The 24,201-nt window shown below is 42.6% G+C and overlaps 1 protein-coding gene across 3 annotated transcripts in view; it reads left to right on the forward strand.

The window, feature by feature from the left end:
* The window catches only part of ZNF622 (zinc finger protein 622), a 43,127-nt gene that overhangs the window by 9,964 nt on the left and 8,962 nt on the right, over nt 1–24,201 (forward strand). Inside the window, exons 5-8 of one of the 3 annotated variants that reach the window (XR_004485628.2) lie at nt 1,745–1,888; nt 3,579–3,784; nt 4,541–4,598; nt 18,776–18,864. Coding sequence is in view for 1 of the 3 variants with exons in the window: in XM_033436564.2 (XP_033292455.1) it covers nt 1,745–1,888; nt 3,579–3,706 (272 nt within the window). In the remaining 2 variants the exon portion in view is untranslated. Of the gene's footprint in view, nt 1–1,744; nt 1,889–3,578; nt 3,859–4,540; nt 4,599–18,775; nt 18,865–24,201 lie in introns of those variants that run through there. The other 2 variants (XR_007476684.1, XM_033436564.2) reach the window with 2 other exon arrangements.

A 24,201-nucleotide genomic window follows, 5' to 3' on the forward strand; every position in this document is an offset into this window, starting at 1 on the left:
CATCTTTTCATCCATATTAGTATCCAAAGGCTACATCATCTTTGAATTGAAAGTTTCTCTTTGTCATCTCTTGCGTCTGATCACCAATCAGTCAACTGGAAGTAACCACTTTTCCATATCTGCGCAGAGAGCAAACTGTTTCCCAGGTAGCTTGCCAGGTATAGGGACTTGAAACGAAATAACCTGACAGAATTTTTTCTTGCAAGTTAAAAATCAAGGTCCTAAAAGCGAATATAGCCATCTACAATAGTTAACAGTATTCTGTTCATGATCTTTCTGCACAAAATATTCTGAAAGAAACGATTTTATATATATAAGTGTAAAGCTTCCATAGCAGCCGTACACATGGTTCTACCTGGCTGTATTTCCTTAACTCATTTTCAGTGGAAACAGCTGTTCCATGCCTTGTGTGTATGCTGTTGTTAAACTTCTATGCGTTGATGTCTGTCTGGGAATGTATTTGATTGCTTATGTTCTACTTAATATTCTTGTGAAAGTATAGCCTGGGTTTAGTAAGCTCTCAGGTGATCTCATGCCGGTGGCCCAGGAGAACTTTTCGAGAGCCAGGGCGCTCTGATGGAGCCTGGAGTGTGTCATCACTGAAGCCCGCCCCCTTCACTTTGACCTGCTGTGAAGCTGAGATCCAGGGGTCAGCACACTTGTCCTATAAAAGAGCAGATAGTCCAAAGCGTTCATTTCTGAAAGCGTGATTGACTGGCATGGTTGTATCAGATCCTTCTCAGTAAGTAAAACCTGGAGAGAGAATTCATCTTAGTCATCTTTTAAAATTACGGTTCGGGCTTCCCTGGTGGCTCAGTGGTTGAGAGTCCGCCTGCCGATGCAGGGGACACGGGTTCATGCCCCGGTCCGGGAAGATCCCACATGCCGCGGAGCGGCTGGGCCCGTGAGCCATGGCCGCTGAGCCTGCGCGTCCGGAGCCTGTGCTCCGCAACGGGAGAGGCCACAACAGTGAGAGGCCTGCATACCGGGAAAAAAAAAAAAAATAAATAATAAATAAAATAAAATTATGGTTCACCAGGCGACTTCCGTCATTTAGAAAGCAGTAGGGCAGGGTTTCTCAGCCTCAGTACTGTGGACGTTTGGGCCAGATAATTCTTTGTTTTGGGGACTGTGCTGTGCCTTGTACGATGTTTAGCCGCATCCCTGGCTTCCACCCACTAGGTGTCAGGAGCCTCCCTCTAGCTGTGACAGCCAAAAATGTCTCCAGTCATTGCCACGTGTCCTCTGGGGATAAAATTGCTGGTTTGAGAACCACTGCAATAGAGAATTTAAGCAAAGGAAAAGTGGATTGGTGTCTCTTCTAGACTCAGACTGTGGCTTGTAGACCTAAACATCAGGGCCATTATCTGTGCTTAATCTTTTTTCTATTAAAAAAAAAGTTAAAGCTCCTTACCTCCTCAGATCCTATTATCTGAATTAGTTGGGGGCAGCTATGTGAATTTCTAGGGAAGCATATTGTCAGTACAGATGCTGAATTTTTCACCTGGCAGTGACTTGCCATTATCTCTGTTTTTCAGTGCCTCTACTCTTTGGTTTTCCTTCTTTCATTGTTTAACATGCAGCTTCATCTTTCTTCAGCAGATTAAAGCACTGTTTCTTCTGGCACATCCATTTTCCAGCTAGATAAAAGTGAAAATTCTGATTCAGAAAGCCTTTACTTTTATAGCTCTGCCTTGAAAAACTGTCCAACTCAGTGCTTCAATATTGTTCTTTTGAAAAACAGGTGCCAGAGTGGGTCATCGCTCCTTGATGAGATACTACAAACAGCGGTTTGGCTTGTCAAGAGCTGTGGCAGTTGCTAAGAATCAGAAGGCTGTGGGCCGGGTCCTCCAGCAGTACAGAGCCCTGGGCTGGGCTGGCAGCACAGGTACGTCCACGTGGACCACAAGGCCCGGCCCAGGAACTTGCATCGCACAAGGGGCCTCGGGTGAACTGGTTTTTTTCTCTTTGTCCTTGTGGGTCCTCTCTAGGGGAAACTTACCTTCTTGGCTCTGGGGGCTTCTGTGACCACTTGAGACATTTATGGCAATAAGCCCAAAGCTCCATGACTTAAAAGCTTTGTATTCCCTAGCACAGTAACTATTTTAAAACTCATATAGACCATAACCTTTTTCAGGAGGTATAGTTACAAAAATAATTGTTCAGCAATTAGCAAAGGTTGAAATTCTCCTGGAGGTCATACAGAGGAATTAAATATCCTTGTGGCGATAGTTTGAGCTGTGAAGTCAAACATGACTTATCTGATATACTTGTAGGTTCTTATACAATGAGTATGAGTAATTTAATTGATTGAAACCTGTTTCCTCACTTATAAAGTGGAGATGATATTAATAGGACCTACTTGTAGAGTTGGGCAGGTTGACTGTCATATGCATGTATGACATAGTACATGCACATAATAAAGGCCAGCTGTCGGTTCTTCCTTTTGTAATTTTTCCATAGAAAACTTAGAAAGACTCAGAGCTAGAGCAAGCCACTGAAATTGTTAAGCTTTGAAACATCATCAGTGTGAAATTACTTAAATCTATTCTGATGTGTCTGCCGAGTGAAGCTCATTATGCTTGGATCTTCAAGGAGAAAGTCAGTCCACTGAAAACAGTATAGAGAGAAGGGAGAGAGCTGCCTTCTGATGGCCTGGAAAGCTTTGGCACTGGAATCCATTGTAAATGGCTCTGTGTTTATATACACGTAGGTTCCTTCACTACGGCTCCCTGTGAGCTGAGTTGGTTTTTTATAATTAATTAATTAATTAATTAATTAATTAATTTTTGGCTGCTTTGGGTCTTCGTTGCTGTGCGTGGGCTTTCTCTAGTTGCGTCGAGCGGGGGCTCCTCTTCTTTGTGGTGTGTGGGCTTCTCATTGTGGTGGCTTCTCTTGTTGTGGAGCATGGGCTCTAGAGCGCAGGCTCAGTAGTTGTGGTGCACGGGCTCAGTTGCTCCATGGCATGTGGGATCTTCCTGGACCAGGGATCGAACCTGTGTCCCCTGTATTGGCAGGCGGATTTTTTTTTTTTTTTGCGGTATGCGAGCCTCTCACTGTTGTGGCCTCTCCCGTTGTGGAGCACAGGCTCTGGACACGCAGGCTCAGCGGCCGTGGCTCGTGGGCCCAGCTGCTCCACGGCATGTGGGATCTTCCTGGACCGGGGCACGAACCCGTGTCCCCTGCATCGGCAGGCAGACTTCCAACCACTGCGCCACCAGGGAAGCCCGGCAGGCGGATTCTTAACCACTGCGCCACCAGGGAAGTCCCTCTGACTTGGTTTATAGTCTGCCTTTCTCTGTCCCTTTTGGTCAATGGGGCTTCACCTTTTGGGCTTATAGACCTTTTCAGATGATGAAAACTAAAGAGGCTAATCCCAGAAGAATGTATATAGAGAGAAGTTCTGGTATGCAATAAACCCCGCAAGGCCCATTGGATAGAGACCCCAGATAATAACTCTTGTTTAAATATAAGAACCCACTTACCCGAAACTAGCTTTGATTCTCTGCCAAGTTGGGTCTTCTCTGATCACAGGTCACAGACCTTTGCCTCATTTCTTATCCCCTTTCCAACCCCAGGAGCAGCTCTCGTGCACCAGCGGGACATACAGTATGTCCAAAGGATGAAGTCCAAATGGATGCTGAAGATGGGGATGAAGAACAACGCCACCAAGCAGATGCACTTCAGGCCCCAAGTGCTGTTCTGAGTCGGCCAGGGATGGCGTCATCATCCGTCTCCCGCACAAGCGTCCTTCTTGCCTGGGGACCCGTGGAAGCTGGATCAGGTAGCAGACCCTTATGCTGCTACTTCTTCCTGTACTTTCTCTGTCCTGACCTGATAATAAAAGTCAGAATCGTATTGGCTCTCCAGTGTAATTTTTGGACAGGGTTGAAATGCCGTGTTTTTGCAAAGTGAGTGCTGTGTCAACTGGACACAGGCCCTGCCCTTCTGAGAGTTGCTTTGTTGTCTCGGCTTGAAACTGATTTAGGGCTGTCAGAATAGTGTGGGGAATTCAAGAGCGGCTTGTCTGCTCCAAACCTGGTTTAATTTTCAGAAGAACACCTTACCATATCATGGCGCTGGGACCTATGTAAGAGGGCTTTGAAGCCTCTGGAGGAGCAGAGTTGAATGTCCCTCCCTGGAATGTATTATGGCTCCCAAGGTGGTGACAGTTTGGTCACTTTCATTAAATCCAGGGAAAGTAAAAGGGCATGTCAGTGGCTTGCTGTCAAGGGTCTTCATTTCTAAATGTGATCCCAGAAAGAATGAGTGTGCTTCACCCTGAGACTCAGTTTCCAGTGCCGCCTTTAGAGTAGGAAGAAAATAAATGTAAAATGTGTAAATTTCATTTGAGAAACAAGAACGACCTCAGGATTCAATCTCTGCAGAGATGCTCCGTTTAGGTGGTTTAGGGGGAAGGCCATGATATATTGGAAATGAAAGTAAACATGAAGTTCAGATCCATTGACCTACCTTTCTGACTTTGGAAAAGTGACCTGGTCTTTGAAATCTGTAAAATGAGGTGTTTATTGCCTCACAGGTTGTGCCGTTAATTAAATCAGCAATGGAGCCGTCCCTCGCTCAGTCCGCAGCACAAAGTAAGTGCTTCAAGTTCTCCCTGGAGGGGCAGGTGCCCCTCTGAGGAGGGGCATGTCTGGGCAGCGCAGTAGTCTTTCTGAGGAGTGGATTCAGGGATGCCTGGAGATCGTGTTTGCCCTTACCATGCACTCAGCAGCCCTCGCTAGCTGGAGACACATCTTTTTCCTTAAATTTTGGGTGCAGAATGGAATGAATTATATTTCATTAGTACGCGGGTTCACTATCTAACAGTGGAGGGCTCCGTAGTTTAACTTTACTCCTTCATCCTGTCTAACATTCTCGTCACACAAGTATCCACCTTCTTGTGTTTGACATCTTTGAAGCTATATCCTGAGAAAATGATATAGTGCTTGGCATGGGGTGTGTTTTTAATCTATACTTAACTGAACGTACGGGACATTGTGCTATATTTCTTGTCAGTTTTGTTTTTCTTTCAGTATATTTTCACTCGACTTGGTAAGCCTAATTCATCTTCTGACTGCTGGGAGGTGTCCATACTGTGTTCTCTACACAGAACTTCCCTCCCGCTGCAGCTGACCCCTCCTCCTCTCTAACCCCCAAGTCCCACACCAGCACCACACTGTTTGAGTGCCTCGTTTATATTGGTGCCCTTTTAATTTTGAGGCCTTTTTTTTTTTTTGCGGTACGCGGGCCTCTCACTGCTGTGGTCTCTCCCGTTGCGGAGCACAGGCTCCGGACGCGCAGGCTCAGTGGCCATGGCTCACGGGCCCAGCCGCTCCGTGGCATGTGGGATCTTCCCGGACCAGGGCACGAATCCGTGTCCCCTGCATCGGCAGGCGGGCTCTCAACCACTGCACCACCAGGGAAGCCTTTTTACCTGTGAGTGGCGATGAGGTCAGCGTATTTGCTGACCTGAAAACATTCCATTTATGTATTATCTACTTCTTCCAGTCTTCAAGAGACTCGTTCTGAGTTAAGTTTGTGAAGCAATCCACTGTCACCTCTATCCACATCATAACTTTTAAAAATTCAGTTTATTTGCCTTTCTGGAGTAAAGCTCTACTTGGGAAAGAAGGCAAAGAAAAAAGATTTAAACAACTTATCTAGTTGAAGAAACAAAACAGCATGAGAAATGAGCTTGTTTTGCCAGGGTGGACTTCTTTGTGGTTCAGGAAAGTAGGGAGATGTCTGATACTGGATTTCCTTGTCATTCTGTCCTTTGATGTGTGTCTATTTTTCATCCTCTGGGTGCACTGCCCCCCACTCTCTGACTTCTGTAGTTGGGGTTCCTGGGGCTTCCTGGCCCGTTCCCACACAGCAATTTGCTACCAGATCTCCGCACTTTGGTCCTTTCAGGGTTGCATATTCTTGACGTGATGTCATGCCCATCACATTGGAGAAGGGGCAGAATCTGTCAAACTACCAGCTTAGAGCCTAAGGAAAAGCTCCCATCCTTAACTTCACACTTGATCATTTTTAATTTCACTACTTAAAATATATTGTTCACATAGTGCTTTTTTCTTTCTCCAATTATTTATTCACATTAAAAATTTTTTTTTATTTTACATGTTTATTGGAGTATAATTGCTATTCACATTTTTAAAATTAAATATTTATCCAAATTAACCCCAAAGTAAATTTGTATTAAATCCAAATTTTTAGTTTAATCCTTATCAATACTTCCTAACACCTGTTATCTGTGAGATAGTTAGGTGTCTAAACTGACAGTAGATACCAAAGTAATCCTATTAAAGTTTCTGAATTAGGGCCAAGTTAGCTCTGGCTGCTGTAGCTGGCTGAGTGACTTGTAAGGACTCTTTTCTCCTGGGAGTGATCCGAGGATGGGATGGACCTTGCAAGTTGATTCATCTGTCTTTGGTTGAGACATCAAGACTGGGATCAAAAGCGAGAGAATATAATCTCGCTCCCTCTCTGTGTATTCTACCAAAGCCCCAGGGAGCTTTGCTGATTGGTTGCACTACCCGTCTGCAGACTAGATGATGACTCGATGTATTCTTTCTGCTTTGTGGACTATGCATTTGTGTTTTACAGAGTACAAAGTGCTTTATTGTGCCATTTTTTGTTTCTCCACTGTGAAGTGTAGGTAACATTCGTATTTCACACATGAGAAAATAGATTTAGGGAAGTTCAGTAACCTTTGTAAGGAGACAGCAAAAAGAAGCCAGAGATTTCTGATCCAGCGTTCTTAACGTCACAACATGTTCGTACAGAACGTTCAGCAGCATCTCATCCTAAGGAGCACACTCAGTGGGGCTGTAAACATCTATTCAAGGCCCTTCTATTTGCAGCAGCTGTGAAAGAATCTTGTTCTAAATTGAGAAACACATGGAATTTAATATGTCCTTTAATGTTACATACATGATACATACATAGTTAACATAAATGTTACCACATAAAATATCTTTTCTTGCCTAGAATGTGAATGAATTTGTCCCTTAACCAATTTTGGTCATTTGTGGATTCTTAATTTTAAGTTGCTTTCCTCTGTCTGAGATTTTTCAAAACTCTGTTAAGATTCCATTGGACATGATTAATTTGGAATTCACAATAATTCATCTGTAGGAGACCAGATAATTGCTGTGTTTCCAACTCTGCAAGCGGGCATTTTTGCAAGGGAATTGCTTGTAGTCCTAGAGAAATTTATAAGTGCATTGAAGAATACCCGTCATTTAATTTAGACTCATTTGCAGTTGGCACATTAATTATTAATGCCACTGAAACTGATGGAGATTAGGAAGATTTGATTAGCTTGTTAATGCTGCAAACATTTCAGTGTTAGAATAATAATTTATTGATTATTTGTGGGGCTGACTGTTCTTCTGTAGATCTGTTCTTTCTTCCTGGGCACAGAGCTTCCCAGCCAGACTGTATTTCCCAGCCTCCCTGGTAGCAGGGTGTGGTTATGTACTAAATTAGGGCCAATGGATGTGAGCAGAGGTTGGATTCAATCTAAGTACAGATCATCTCCAATTTGGAGACAAGCAGCATTTTTACACTCTGCCTCTTTTTCCTCTGCCCACCTGGAGATGAGGTGTTGCCACTTTCACCCATGTTGCCACTCTCATCTCAGAGGACAGCAGAGTGATTGGGTGAAAGGAACCAGGGTCTCTAAATGGCATCATGGAGTAGAGCTGCCCTGCTGACCCAAGCTGGCTAGGCTATTATGTGAAATAAACTGAAGCCACTGTGTTGTGGAGTTTCTGCTACAGTAGCCTCACTTATAATCTAATAGAGTAAAACCCCAGGGTAATGCTAATGTGACCTGTCATAATGCAACAGTGTTTGAGATGCAGTTGTCAATTTCTGGTTCATAGCTTTCCTCTTGGTCTTGTTCTCAAACTGAGGTGGGCTGGATCCTTCTCTTTACGCAGGATTGGGGGACATTTAGGAAAAAAGTGCCTTACGATCATATGGGAATTTCTCAGGTCAGTATGTTCACTGTGTCTCTTTTTTTACTCTTTCAGAGACAGTAGAAACTGAAAATGAATATTTGTTATTAACCTTGTATGGCAACTTTGCAACATGCTGCTAATTCTTTGACCCTGTTCCCATGGAGAGGCAGGGTCTATCTCCCCTTCCTTTGATGCTGGCCTGGCCTTAGTTGACTTGCTCATAACAATAAAATGCAGCAGTAGTGATGCTGCGGATTCCACAGACAGTCATAGAATGCAGTTCAGCTCCATCTTGCTTCCTTGGCCCCTGACCATGTAAGAAGTCTGACTCCCTCAAGGAGGTGCTGCTGTACAAAAGCCCAGGTTATGGGGAAAGGTCACCGTAGGTGCTCTGGTTGACGGTCCCAGCTGAGGTTCCAGTCAGTGGCCAACACCCACTGCCAGCATCAGAGGTCACCATCTTGCACGCCCAGCCCGGTCGAATCTTCAGATGATGGCAGCGTCCACTGACATCTGACCACAACCATGCGACAGATCCTAACCCAAAACTGCCCAAATGAGACTTCCCCAAATCCCTGGCCCACGGAGGCCATGAGCATAATAAAACGATTGTTGTACACCACTGGGTTTACACAAGCAGTGGTGACTAGTACACTCTACCATTATACCATCACCTGTTTTGCACAGTTGGCATTTCGGTTTCCACTTGCCAACTTTTGGTGCAGTTTTCCTGTCGATATGACTTCAAGGGCAAGGACTTTACATACCTTACTTATGTTACTTAATCTTTACAACATCCTTATCGAGTAGATATGATTATTATTCCCACTGTACAGCTCAGGAATCTCAGGCATAATTGGCCAGGGTCTTGCTGCTCTACATCCCTATGCTATCATCTGTGCTGCTTGAGTCATAGAATTTCAGACTTTGGTGACACATTGAACTGACCCAGATCAATTTCCACCTCCCACCTCTTCCCTCCCATCTGGGTTACATACAAGAACCTGGATGCTCGGGGTGGTGTCATGTGACTCACCTGTGGAACACCTCAGTAATTGACAGCAAGGGAAAACAATTGTCTCCATGCTGGGCTTGATACTCACTATACTCCTCAGCAAAGTCAAACTTTTTTCAACTCCTTCAAACAACCTTTTAGTACAAACTATTTTCTGAGTAAACATGATGCATTTCTTTGGAGGAAATGAATGCACCTATAGTTAGCATAGACCTACAAATATATTAAAAGTGTTTAACTATACTAAAACATCAAATCTGTATTTGTTAAAGCAATCTACAGTTTTGATTCTATTGAATAAGACCTTTAAATCTAAGGCATTCATTATTAAGTTACTCCATGATATTCTATTATTAATGACCACATTTGGTATTGCATCAGCAAGTACCATTTTCACCTTGGGTAATGTGTCTCAGACATGTTGTCCTGACCAAGATCATCCTTTTTCTAAATCCAGCAACTGCAAATGTGGAAAATAAGACTCTGTCTATAAAAGTGATGGATTTTAGATTTTCTGAAGAGATTTGTATTATGCTTAGTACTGATCGATGGGAATATGAAATTGACAGTAAATAGAAACTCTCATAACATTTATGCTTGAAGCATAACAGTCCTTCCAAGATGTCCTTCCTATTGCTAATTCAATGCATGAAATCTATTTGGATAATTTGGTAGTGTCTTCTTTTTATTCATCTTGAAGCATGGGGGAGTTTTTCATGATATAAACACAAAAATGTATAACGTAAAAATTCATAACAGTAAAAGCTAAAACAAAGAGCTTATTATGTGCCAGACAGTGCTGTGTGCACTTTTAGATGTGTTAGACCATTGTGTTCTCAACGCAACTATGCAAGGTAGGTAATATCTCCATTTATCCAAGTGGGGAGACTGAGGCACTGACACCCCTTTACACTCGACCAAAGCAGTGAGGACTCTAAGGAGCTTTTGGGTTTGTTGGGTGTCTTTATTGATATAAAATATGTTAAGAATTAAGGCTGAAAAAATTTAAATGTGAATCCTTTTAAAAATACTAAAATCATCACATATTAACATTAATACATTTTTAAGAAAATAAGTATAATTCCTTCAAATACTGCAGTGTTAAGAGTGAATTTATTTTACCCCTTTTAAATGTCTTTCACATCCAGCTTGAACAGACGACAATGGGATTTTCCTCTCTGCGTCTGAACCCGGTCTACTGTATGACACACATCACGTAGATGGTGCAAACTCCCTGTAACCTGATGGGAGAACAAGAGTGAAAAGGGAAAATAACATCTTAATATTATTATGAAAATAGCAACCCCCCTGAAAAGTTCTTGGTGACAGGCAGGGGTCCCTGGATCACATTTTGAGGACCACTGCCCTACACTTTCCTGCCTTTCGGTGCACAGGGGAGATGTCTTTCCTTAAGAAGTAGTGTCCTCACGTAGTGTAGTAGGAGTGTAGTAGGAGTAGGACCTGTGTGGTCAGAGGCTGGGGTGCCATCCAGGTTCTGCACCTGGTGCTTCTTGACTTTCACTAAGTTACTTGTTTCTCTGTGTCTCAGATTCTTCATCTGAAATAGGGCTGGTCATGTATCCCTTCCAGGGACATTATAGCCATTCCAAAAGCTAGGTGACGAAGTACCAAACAGGTGCTGACACACAGAGAATGCCTTTATAAAGGGTAGCCTTTATTTCAGATTGGCCAGTGATGGCGAGGAAAGGAAGGAGAAGGGGCACACATTCCTATTTCTAGAGAGTTCCGACTCCACTCACGCCAAGCCTAGAAGTAGCCTCATGTCTGTTCAGGCCAGGTTTTTTGGGTTTTTTTGTGTGTGCGGTACTCTGGCCTCTCACTGTTGTGGCCTCTCCCTTTGCGGAGCGCAAGCTCCGGACGCGCAGGCTCAGTGGCCATGGCTCACGGGCCCAGCCGCTCCGCGGCATGTGGGATCTTCCCGGACCGGGGCACGAACCCATGTCCCCTGCATCGGCAGGCGGACTCTCAACCACTGCGCCACCAGGGAAGCCCCCAGGCCAGGTTTTGATGCCACATGATTTACAAAACATCATTCAGTGTTCAGAGCTCTGGGCATTTTTGGACAGATTGTGGGCTTTACCAAATGTTACTGTGTCAGCACCAAGCTAGGGATCATGCCGGTGCAATTTCATTCAATTCTCTCCACTCCATGGCCAAGAAGCAGACATCTCAGGATCCAGAAAGATCTTTGCTACTTTTTGCCTTTCAACCAGATTTACAGGATCCCAGGTTTGCAGCAGTGGCCTCTGACTTTCTGTCCGTGCCTGTTGCCTGTAATTAAAAGGCTAAATGTTTATTACATTTGGGTGGGTGAGGGAGTTAGACATGCGGAGTATGTATGTGTGCCCATGTGTGTGTTTCAAAATGAACCCAATGGCAGTCACAGATGACTTAATGAATGCAGAAAAAGTTTATATTTCATTTGTTGAAAATCCACCTTAGCCAGGAGCACAATTTCCTGAAGAATAAAGCTAAGGTGAGATGATCTGTTATACATACCGATAAAACCTTTTACCTACTACACTCATAAAGATAGAAATTACACACAAGACCACATTAAAAACATCTGTAAACAAGAGCCCAAACTGATTATTTCAGGTTCATAATCTCTAATTTACAGAATTTCAGGGAGAAATCGACCCTGACGTTGTTTGAAGATAAAAGTTCTGGCTATGAATTAATGTTGAAAAATATGAAAGGATTACAGGTACTTGGAAGAAAACGTCTGAGGGATTCATCAGAATTTGAAACTACAAATACATGACAGAGCTTGGGGATCTTGAGAAACCACTTCACCATTGCTTTCTGTTGGATTTTATAATTTGCAGCTTCAAAGAAAAAATAATTTAAAATGATTGTTTAAGCCTCTACCTACATTATTCGTCCGAGTTTAGAGGGAAATAAATTTCATTTGTTTGGACATCGTACATGCCAACAATGTAAGCACTCTGTTCCACTGATTCTTACTTAAATACATCTATACATTTGAAAGTATATTGGATGTCTTTAAGTTTGCCACTGTCAGCATCGTGGTATTAAAATGTCCCCGCCTCAACCGTGTCGAAATGCAGCAAGTATTTGTTAAAAGGCTAACTTTCTAAGCTACCGGTTTTTATTTAAGTAGGCGTGGCTGCTGCAGTGAGTTGGGAGGGCTTGATTTCTCCTTTCATCTCCCTCCCTCCCTCCCTTCCGTCTCCTTCCTTCCTTGCTGTCTTCCTTCCTCCCTTCTCTCTGTCTCTCTCTCCCTTTCTTTCTTTCTTTCTTGTTGTTATGTTACCCTTCAAAAGTGGATTTTAACGTTTGTATGGACAGTAAAGCACTGAAACTTCATTGCCTTCATTATCTAGAGTTCTTTTAGGAACAACAATTACAATCACAACATTTAGCTGAACCCAGGGCTTCTCCCAAGATCCCTGGTAACGAGGATGTGACAGTAAACCTGGGCTCATGGATGCCTATCTAATTTCGTTGCCGTGGATACACCAACTCGACCACTCAGATCTGGGTTGTAGTGGATGCTGCGGTGTGCTGCCTAATCACCCCTCCAGGACTGAGGCACTCGTTCACCCACATGTCAGGAGAGCTGGCCTTTGATGCCTCGCTGATGAGCCCCTCTCCGGGAGCAGCCCTTAGCAGAAGGAAGCTGCCCTGCCGAAGGCCACACCACCTCTGCATCCAGTGGCTGGTCCCCTTGCCTAGATCAGGACAACTCTGACAGCTTTCCCAGCTCCAGCGCTTTCCATGGGACTGCTTAAGGCCTTTATTGCAACTGCATCATAGTTCAACTTCTCCCTATGTGGATTCCTTTTTCTCTCACTTGCTTATAGGTATAGATCCCCAAAGCACTCCCCAGTAAAAAGCCCTGAATGTAAATCTCCATCTCAAAGTTTGTTTTCAGGGAAGAATAACTAAAAGCAATGGTGGCAGGAAAGGCCCAAGGAAGGAGGCTCTTACATGGGATCTGGTGCTGGGTCACCAGCTGGCTGCAGTCAATGAGGGCACCATCTCTGGGGGTGGGTGGAGTACTGTTAGCCCCCAGCACGCTGTAGCCCTGCAATTGTTAGCGGCGAGTCAGCTGGGAGGGAATGCATAGATGGGTGCAGGATCTGGGCATCTGAGACATTCAAGGGAAGTGGTGATTGTAGGGACAGTGGAATTGGATGGCTTTGCTGAGTGCTATAAAGTGACTTAGAGAAAGACAGTGAAAGGCTGGAGTGATTAATCACCGATCTAAGTCGAAGTGTGAAAGCCAAAGGGCTATGGAAGTTTATAAAGAGACTCTCCCCTCTTGCAGCCAGAGGCAGAAAAAAAAAGCCAGAATTCAACCTTGGACTTAATTGGAAGGCCAGCAGGGCTCCAGAGAAGTTTGCGTTTTCAATGCCAGCAAGTCTGCTATGCCAAGGTCAAGGCCCTAACTGGGAGTCAGTGAGATGCTGAGACTTGGGATGCAGACATCTGTGTCCATGCACTGTTTAAATACCTCGAACCATCAAATGCCCTTGAACCCTCTGAGCCTGCTCTTCCCTATGAGAAACTGTTGCTGCCCCCTTGCTTGAAGATGAGGCAGAGGCCTCTTCATCAGCAGCATAAGACAACATGCTCCCAACTCAGGGTCCGCCCCTAACTCCATCCCTCGACACTAGGGATGGAGTTAGGGGCACTATCTAGCATGGGGATCAGCAACTACAGCCTATGGGTCAAGTCCAGCCTGTAGTCTGCTTTTCTGGACATAAAGTTTTATTGAAACACAGCTATGCCCATTCAGTTACATATTGTCTATGGCTGCTCTCATGCCGCAGTGAGAGACTTGAATAGTTGCAACAGAGCCTAAAACATTTACCACTATTTACTGGCTCTTTATAGGGAGAGTTTGCTGACCTCTGAACTAGAGTCAAGTCATAATAAAACCCAACAGGAGAAGTGCTGGTCCTCATAAGGGAAGAAAGAGAAAATACACTAAAGAAGATGAAGGTCCTAGCCAACAAATACTAGCAGCAGTGGAAGAGTACTTATGGGATTGAATTCTGAAGGGCCTGGATTAAGGAGGATGGATAAAGGAGAGTTTCTCCACATGAAAGAACTCTCCTGATATATAGGGTTTAACACTCTCTTGGTTGGCTCTTGGAAGCTTAGGAAAACAGTGACCACGCTAAGTGGAGGAGATATGTGAGCAATGCCTTGGCAGACACTGGAGAAAGAGATCAAAATTCTCCAAGAAGCAGGCACGCTAGGGTGGATATACTCTGTACGACTGGAAAATCCACCAGTTCACTGTGTTTCATAGGGGTACCCAGAGGACACTCCATTTACCAAAGCCGTAAGGAATGAGCTGGGGAGAGGGGCATCCTCTTCCCTGAGAATCTCAATGAGACTTTCCTCTGCAGTCAGGGCTGATGCTATAGAAGATGCTGATATAGAACTGGGATCCCTGAGAACAAAGAGGACAATAAGATCCCAGACGGACAGGGGTCGAGTGGCAGAAAAGAAACACTGGAAGGAAAGAGAATGCAATTATAATGAGAGTGGCAAGGGGACCTTCACTCACAGAGAGCCGTGGAGATGACCAATAGAGCCTGGTGGTGTTAAGGGCAGGTAGAGGGGTAGCTAACAAGGATAAAACTAACAAGCCCCCCACTGAAAAGTCACAGCCAATTTCCAGACCCGAGCCAGTCTTTCAACCCCTAAAATGTTGCCTAAAGGCAAGGTTGGTTTCCGGAAGCATCCTGCTATACCAAGGCCAGTGCCTATGGTAATAATTTCCCTGGTCTTTACCCAAAGGTCTGTGACCATTTCCTTGGATAACCCTGCAGTGGTTTCCCAGATATTTCAGGGACTCTTGGGCAAGACAATCTCCACTGATGCTCAGAGACTTTTATGTTTCATCATGGCTCTTTACTAACCTTGGGTCTTATGAGGGGTAGGTAGTAAGATATCCAGGCCCAGCCTTGTTCACAGTGGGTTCTTTTGCCCCAGGGATCCACGGGGTGATCAATTTGTTCAGTCTCTGAATGTATCAGTAAGTGGAGGTCCTTAGTAGTTGACAGAATCTCTTCATTATTTCTTCCATTTGTAGAGTGAGCTATTGCAGTGCAGAAGGCCACATGGAGGACCCTGAGACTTTCCCACTACGGTTGAGAGAGTAAATAAAAAACAGTATCACATTCTGGGGGAACGGCAGGAATATCTGTCACCTCAACCACTCAACACTGCAAGGGTTGTGGTCCCATCATGCCCCCATTGAATTCAACACTCCGTCCTATTTAAAACCAGGATCCTGATAATTGAGAACAGACTTAGTGTATCTATTACCACCGCTAAATATCCAAACTGCCAACACAGAATCCAACACTGAGGCCCCCATACAGCATCCTCCCCGAGGAGACTAACCAGTTACTTGTTAGCAACTTGCTTGCATGGGATCCTTTCAATCTGCAAGTGGCAATGAAGTATCTAGACCAGAATTGACACATATTCCAAGAAACTGCTTTGCCTTCCCTGCCTAAAGGATTCAGTCAGCCCTGCCATCCGTGAGTTTATAGATTATTTGATAAACTGGCATGGGATTGTACATAATGTAACCCTGGACCAAGAATCCCATTTTAGAGCCACCAGGTCCTACCTACACCAAACCACACCACGCAGAAGCGTGCTGCCTAACAGAGACTTTGGAAAACACAGCTAAGGTGACAGCCTGGAGATGATGCCCTTTGAGGATGGGTTGGCATTAAATCAATGCCCGTTATATCGTGCTGTGCTCCCAATAGGTGGAATTGATAGGTCCATAAAACAAGGATTGGAAGTAGGCCTGACCCACTTAAGCATTATTCTCAATGACCTGCTTGGGGAATTTGTGTTCCTTGTCACTGCACATTTAGTCTCTCAGGCCCTGGTTTTCAGAGAGAGAATGCTTCCATCAAGTGACATGGCAAGAATTCCATTAAACTTGAAGCTACGGCTGCTGCCTAGTTATAGCCACATCCACACACAGTGAGACACTAGACGGTTCCTTGGTACTCCCTCGCCAAAGTTTGAAGGTAAGTGAGCAAGTACCATAGCTATGGGTTGAATTTGGCCATTTAACACCACAGGCATGTCCTCCAGGTGACCTAGCGCTCAGAGCCCTCAGGGATGAGAATCTGGGTCACCCCACCAGGTAAGCCACTCTGACTAGCCGTAGTGCTGTCTGAGGGTGTGGGGACTCTAAAAAGGAGAGTTGAAGAGGGAGATGGCGGTACCAGCTGTAGTGGCAGGGGCTACTGTAGTACATCCCAATAACCTTCCGCTTCTAAGTTTCCCCAGAAAAAGAGATCATCCAGAATCACATGGAGATATTCTCAGGTGGGACGAAATTACTCTACAAAGGAACTGGATCTGGAGGGCTCAAGGGGTGAACTGTAATGGATCTAGGGGTCTCCCCTTCAGGACGAAAGCATTCATTGCCCAAGCAGTCGGAAGCCTTGGCTCTGACCTCTGCAAAGGCACTCACCAGTGAGTCCCACTCAGGAATGGCCCTTGGCCAAAAGGTGCTACCTTTGTCAAGGTTACAGCCAAGTTCCAGTGGCATCCGGAGATGGGCCTCTGTGAGGATACAAAGGCCTGGCACCCTTGCCTCCACTGGGGCCTCTGAAGGACCATGGCCACTTCCTGTCTCCCTGTGGTATTTGCTGAGGCTTCTTCTGCAACTGCATCCGAGCTCAGCTTCTCCCTGTGCCCCATCCTGTCTCCTTCAGCCCTCATGGCGGGTATCTGAGAGCACCTCCCCGCAAAAGCCCCTGCATGGGACCTTCCATCTCTGAAGCTGGTTCCCAAGACTGGGCCCTGGTTTAGGCATCTTACAAACGCATTTTCCCAGCTGTTGTAACTCTGGGGTGAAAACAGACCCGTGAGTGAGAGTAAATAATTTTCCCTTACAAATTGAAAATTAAAATATTTAGTAGTTTCATTCAGCAGAAAACATTTTGCTGAACACAAAGGGCTTTGTTTCGATGGGAAGGCAATCTCCACATAACATCTCATCTTTCAATGAGCTTTTGGTGCTTCAATTATTTATTTTTTAATCAAGTTTTAATCCACTGTTTGGGTAGATGTTTCTGAAGTATTTTTTAATGTAGTAAGTTTCAAAAAAAAATTAGATCTCCATCTGTCATTATATAGAATGTGTGGACAGATGGTGAATGGAATTATTTTTAACCCCTGAATGCTATTAGCTTGCTTCACTGTCTCCCTGGAAGAGAAGGGCTGTTATGATTGTACTTTTCCTTCCTCCACTCACAATTAATTTTGCTTCACCTTGGAACCTTCAACATCAGATTTTGGGAAAAAAGTCCAATCATCACCTTAACCTCTTTAAAGAGAATCACAGACAACTGATCTGCAAATTTATCTTTTCTTTCCATCTCCAAATTATTTCTTTGAAAAGAGAAAGACACGTTCACTGAGCATATCATAGATCTTTTCTTTTCTTTTTTTTTTTTGAGTTACGCGGGTCTCTCCCTGTTGCGGCCTCTCCCGTTGCGGAGCACAGACTCCGGACGCGTAGGCTCAGCGGCCATGGCTCATGGGCCCAGCCGCTCCGCGGCATATCATAGATCTTTTAATTCACTGAATTTCTTTCTTAACTTGATTGTTTTGATGCTCTTTCTGTTAAATTGCCCAAAAGAACGTAGGAAGTGATCGATCTTTTTTTTTTTAAATTATCAATTTGAAAACTAATCAGATAATATTTGCAGTGATTCCATTTCAAATATAGATAAGAAATCAATATACAGTACATGGAGCAGGTTTTTAGGAGAGTTTTTTTCCTCAGATTATTTATTCCATGACTTTCTAGACCCTGGCATGTATGGGATTTCATTTCTATGTGGTTTGCTGTCCTCTTAAACATCATTTTTTAGTGTTAAATTTTTTTGTATTAGAGAATTTCCCAAACATACACAAAGGTAGAGAGAATAGTATAATGAACACCCATGTACCCAGTGCTCAGCTTCAACAGTTATCAACATTTTGCTCGTCTTGTGTATTTACCCATCTCTACTCCTCCTGCCTGTTTCCACCCCCCCTTTTTTTCTTGAAATATTTGAAGAAATACCAGACATTGCATCATTTTCCTCATAAACTATATGCATTTAAGTAGTAAGACTAAAAGAATTTAACCACCTGAATATTATTATACCACCCAAATAACGATATCTTAAATATTCTAATACCCAATCTGTATTCAAATGTCCCCAGTTGTCTCAAATTTTTCTTTTACAGTTGGTCTATTCAGATAATAACTATCAATAACGTTCATAAACTGCATGGTTGTGTATCTCTTAATTATTTTATTCTACGTGGTCCCCCCTCCCCTCTCATGCCATTGAATTTGTTGGAGAAATCAGATTATTCATCCTTTATAGAATTGTGCCCATTTCTAGAATTGTATGATTGTATTTCTGTGATGTTTTTAACTTGTTCTTCTGTTCTCTGTATTTCCTGTAAACTGGTAGTGAGAACTGAGACATGATTTAATTAAAGTTCAAATGTTTTTTTGGTCATAATAATTTTCTTTTTTTGGAGGGGAGATAAAAACCTTTCATTGTGCTTTGCCAGAATTTTGAATCAGTTCAGAAAGTAATACTTTTCTTTATTTTATTCTTTTTTAATTTTTATTTTACATTGGAGTATACTTGATTAACAATGTTGCGTTAGTTGCAGGTGTACAGCAAAGTGATTCAGTTATACATATGCATGCATCTATTCTTTTTCAATTTCTTTTCCCATTTAGGTCATAATATTTCTTATGCTGTGTACTTCCTGTAGAATCATATCAAGAGCTTATAAAGTCTGGTTGCCCCAGCTTCAGAAACGTCACCAATCCATCCAGGGTATGTCAGAATGTCCTGCGAGTTTCTTAAGAACATTTCACCTATAATTTTAAGATCCACTGACAACCATTGCTTAGATCCAGAGTTTCATTAAGGATTGAAATGCAGATCTCTTATTGCCATTCTTCTGCATTAGTTAGCCATAATTCTTCTATAAGGAATAATTTATTCTCATCAATTTTTTGGTTTCCCTGGAACAGAGTTTGTATAGGAAAGGCAGACCAATTCTTTATTCTTTCCATGTATTTATCAATTTCCGAGCAATGAGGTAGTGCCCTTATAACATCCAATGGCAACTAGTAAGTTTTTAAAGAAGTATCCTTAGGAACTCATGAATTTTATACATATAATATTTTAATTGAGTGTGATTATTATTCTTTTTATAGTCATACTGGGCTATTTTGGTTAATGGGATCTCTTACAAGTTGGCCTCCTTTTGACAGGATCTATTTAGTCTTTGATAGTTTCTTGCTTTTCTGCATTTCAAGACGTCCCAGGCTCATCTTGTACATTTCATATTCCATATAGATCCTCAAAAGGTAATTTACTGGGTCAAAAGGAATAACTGGTTTTTTTTTAATATTTATTTATTTTTGGCTGTGTAAAACACACCAGAAATAAAGTAACAAAGATGGCCCCCATTGTGTGTTTATCTCTATCATATAATTTCATCCATCGCATCTGCATTGATAAATATTAGTGAAGAAATAGAAGACAGTTTACCCATGTTATTTCTATCATAAAAAAAGAATTGTGTATTTCTGACTCAATTTAGCATTTTGTTATAGGATTCAGAATGTAAGGTCTTTACTTTTACAATAGTGAAATAAAACAAAAAGGAAGATTAGTGTTCCAACCATCTTATAGCCAAGAAATTCTTCAAATTTATTTGAGTAATGCATCTGATGAAGTGAAATATGTTACTCATCAAAATTAACCTGTCTTTTACTTGAAGTTTTACTTGAAAGAATAATATGAGGTTAAAATAGAATGAAAACTGAGTTTGAAAATGAACTTCAAGAATACAGGACACCCAGCGGGTAACTGTCTATCAACCCAGTTATTTGAGGAGAGGCATTTCTTGATACTAGTTCGGCTTATCTGTATATATATATATAAACATCTTTATTGGAGTATAATTGCTTTACAATGATGTGTTAGTTTCTACTTTATAACAAAGTGAATCAGCTATACATATACATATGTCCCCATATCCCCTCCCTCTTGCGTCTCCCTCCCTCCCACCCTCCCTATCCCACCCCTCTAGGTGGTCACAAAGCACCGAGCTGACCTCCCTGTGCTATGCGGCTGCTTCCCACTAGCTACCTATTTTACATTTGGTAGTGTATATATGTCCACGCCGCTCTCTCACTTTGTTCCAGCTTACCCTTCCCCCTCCTCATGTCCTCAAGTCCATTCTCTAGTAGGTGTGCGTCTTTATTCCCGTCTTACCCCTAGGTTCTTCATGACATTTTTTTTTTTTTCTTAGGGGGCCACTCTTCATCGCGGTGCGCAGGCCTCTCACTATCGCGGCCTCTCTTGTTGCGGAGCACAGGCTCTAGAGCGCAGGCTCAGTAGTTGTGGCTCACGGGCCTAGTTGCTCCGCGGCATGTGGGATCTTCCCAGACCAGGGCTCGAACCCGTGTTCCCTGCATTGGCAGGTGGATTCTTAACCACTGCGCCACCAGGGAAGCCCAGAATAACTGTTTTTAAGGTGGTTCAACATAGTAGAAAGTGGCTTCAGAAGTGGGTAGATCAGGGTTAGAATCCAAGCTCTATTCCTTACTAGTTCTGGGGACCTAGAAAAGGCTTTATCTCACAACATAAGGATAATAAGAGCTCTTATAAGGAAGAGGAATTTATAATATCATACAGAACTATTTTATTATAGTGTTAAGTGGAAAAAGCAGGATTCACAATTTTATAAAAAACACATAGAGAAACTATTGTGATCAAATATGCTAACATGTCAGTAGTGGTGTCTTTTGATGGTGGGACTACAGGTCATGTATTCTCTTCTTTATGCTTCGAACTATACTGTTTCACATAACTTAGAATGGAAAGAAATAAGATAACTTCGTTAAAAGAAAAATAAGCCTATGCAATAAATCCTATACTGTGGATGAAAATTCATATGGGATATGATTTGTTGCATACACTTTTTGTATCTCTCATGGTCAATTTAACCCACTCGTCCATTAATAGAATTGAATGCAAATTCTATAATTAAGAAAAATACTGATGTACCTACGCTCTGCCATCTGCTTTCTTTCTCTATGCCATGTCCTACTGATTTTAATAGACCAGGTCAAAGCTGAGTGTGTCCTGCTTTCAAGGATGACCTCTGAGGGCCTCATAATCTCTGTCTGCTTGCTCCCAGGGGACAGCTTGTAGGTTCTGGGTTGACAGCTGATGGCAGAGCAGTAAAAACAGGAAGTAAAATAAAATCTCCATTTGACATGCTTATAAATCAGTTTTCCTATGGGACAGAATTGTCAGTGTTGGTGCACATTGAAAATGGTCTTATTGATTAGAAAACTAAACCAACTGGTTCTTTATTCATCTGAGGATTCAGATCGATTCAGAGTGACTTGTCAAGGGTGAATTCATCTGTAATCCTTTAAAACTAGGGCAAATGATAAAAACTTGTGTGGAAGATATCTGCAGAGGTTTCTAATCTAGGATTCAATCTGCTTTTCAGGAATGATATTTTGCTCTTGTAGTTAAGGGTCATAATTTCTTCTTTTCAAATGGGTGATGAAATTCTACAGATCTGAGGTTTAAGGGAGGATGATATTATTAGGTAACATTTTTCTTTATAATTTTTTTCTATCTAAATATATCTTATTTCAAAAGAGAATTCTTGGGGCTTCCCTGGTGGCGCAGTGGTTGAGAGTCTGCCCGCCGATGCAGGGGACATGGGTTCATGCCCCGGTCCGGGAAGATCCCACATGCCGCGGAGCGGCTGGGCCCGTGAGCCATGGCCGCTGAGCCTGTGCGTCCGGAGCCTGTGCTCCGCAACGGGAGAAGCCACAACAGTGAGAGGTCCAAAAAAAAAAAAGAGAATTCTTGATTTTAATTTTGAATCCGCGTAGGCTAAGTCTGACATCAGGGAAACTTGACTACCGTGGTCAGATCATTAGATTCTGAGCAGTGAATTGCCTTGGACAGGTCTTTAGGTGGCTGTGTAAGAAGAAACATGTAAAACGAAGTGTCCTGGTAATTGGCAATAACTGGGAAGGGTTGTTTTTTCTCTTTTCTTTTCTTTTCCTCTATGTTCTCCTTATCAATGAGCTGATTTAGATGCTGACCTGTAAAGGAGTCAAACCCAAGTATTTAGCCCCTGGACTGTTGTCACAAAAAGTGTTGCTTCCTTCAACAACACATCTTTAGTGAGCCCTTGTTCCTGATGCAGGTTCTCCACTGAATAGTAGAAATGCATTGATGATGGAGACACAGTGCCTGCTCACAGAGACCTTACAGCCTAGCGAGCTGGACTGGACATATGCACACCTGGAAATAAGAGATTAGCATTGGCTACACCAGGTGTGATGTGTGTTGTGATGTGTGATAATACCCCAGGGTGCTCCAAGGAAACAAAACCCATGCACCTCTCAAATTTTAAGGAATTTGTGCATGCGATTGTGGAAGGCCGGCGAGTCTGGCATCTTCAGGGCAGGATGGCGGGCTGGAGACCCAGGGGGAGTTGGTGGTGCAGTCTTAAGTCAAGTCTGAAGGCAGTCCTGAGGCAGAACTCCCTCTTCCTTTTTAGGGGGAATCTCAACCTTTTTCTCTTAAGGACTTCAACTGATTGAATGAGGCCCACCTACTCACTCTTATGGCACAAATTCAAGATGCAAAATGGTACACAGTGAAAATGAGCATCCCTCTCTCTCCTGACCTCAAGCCACCCTAGGAGCTTCCCCAGACACAGCAACTATTACCCATTGTTGATTTCCTTATAGAGGTATTCTATTCACCTATGAGCAAATGAGTATGGATATTTTAAAACAATATGCCAATAACATCTTGCTTTTTTCCTAGTTAACAAAATATCTTGGAGATTGTTCCACTTGAATTTAAAGCTGCCTTTACTTTGTTATAGCTATATACAATTCCATTGTATAAATATACTATAATTTATTTAGTCGGTCCCTCAACTAGAATGCTTCCAGTCCCATGCTAGTACAGACAATATGGCCACAAATATGCTTGTACATCCCCCTCCCTCCATTCTTTAGGATAAATTCCTAGAAGTAGAATTGCTAGGTCTAAGGGTACATGCATTTGAAATTCTGAAATATTAGCAAATTTTCCTGCAGAGAGGCCCTGCCAGTTAATACACACCTACAACTGGTTCTTTTCAGCTCCAACTTACAGATGCACAAACATACTATCACAGGCATTATTTTCAAGGGTGGTGATGGATTTTGGCTTATCCATTCTCTCCTTTTTCCTCCTGCCCCTGGTCCATTCACCAGCATTTGGGAGTCGGCTGCCTGGATGTAGCCTGAGGAAAGGGAACAAAGTGAAGGGAATTGGCTCATGGAGACAGCAACACCAGAGCTTCACATGATGACTGTTTGGCTTTGATCAGTTATAGAAATGTAGGTCTCCTCCTGGTGTCCACTCAGCTCATAGGTGTCAGGAGTAGAAGTTGAACTCATTCAAGTTCTTGTTCAACTCTTAAACTTACAGTTACCAAGGCTGGGGGTGGTGGTGGAGTGAGCTGGGAGATAGGGACTGACATATATACACTACTATATATAAAATAGATAACTAATGAGAACCTACTGTACAACATAGGGAACTCTACTCAATGCTCTGTGGTGACCTAAGTAGGAAGGAAATCTAAAAAAGAGTGGATACATGTATACGTATACCTGATTCACTTTGCTGCACAGTGGAAACTAACACAACACTGTAAAGCAACAATACTCCAGTAAAATTTATTTTAAAAATACATGGATTGTGAAAGAAAGAAAAGAAAAGAAATGGGGAAAAGAAGAATAATTGAAAGAAGTCCTTCTTATTTAAACTAAAATCAAATTCATTAAAAGAGTATTTAGTCTTTGTTTATATCACCTCAAGTTGTAGAGAGAATGAAAGTGTATTATTATGTTATAAGGAGTTATTCTGACACTGGAGACCACCAACATATGTTAGGAGATTTGTAAGTTCTCTATGAGAAAGTAAATATTTTTTTTTATTTCAAACACAATCTTTTTTTAAAAATTTAATTAATTAATTAATTTATTTATTTTAATATCTTTATTGGAGTATAATTGCTTTACAATGGTGTGTTAGTTTCTGCTGTATAACAAAG

Source organism: Orcinus orca, chromosome 3, assembly GCF_937001465.1.
Source record: "Orcinus orca chromosome 3, mOrcOrc1.1, whole genome shotgun sequence".
Lineage (NCBI taxonomy): Eukaryota > Metazoa > Chordata > Mammalia > Artiodactyla > Delphinidae > Orcinus > Orcinus orca.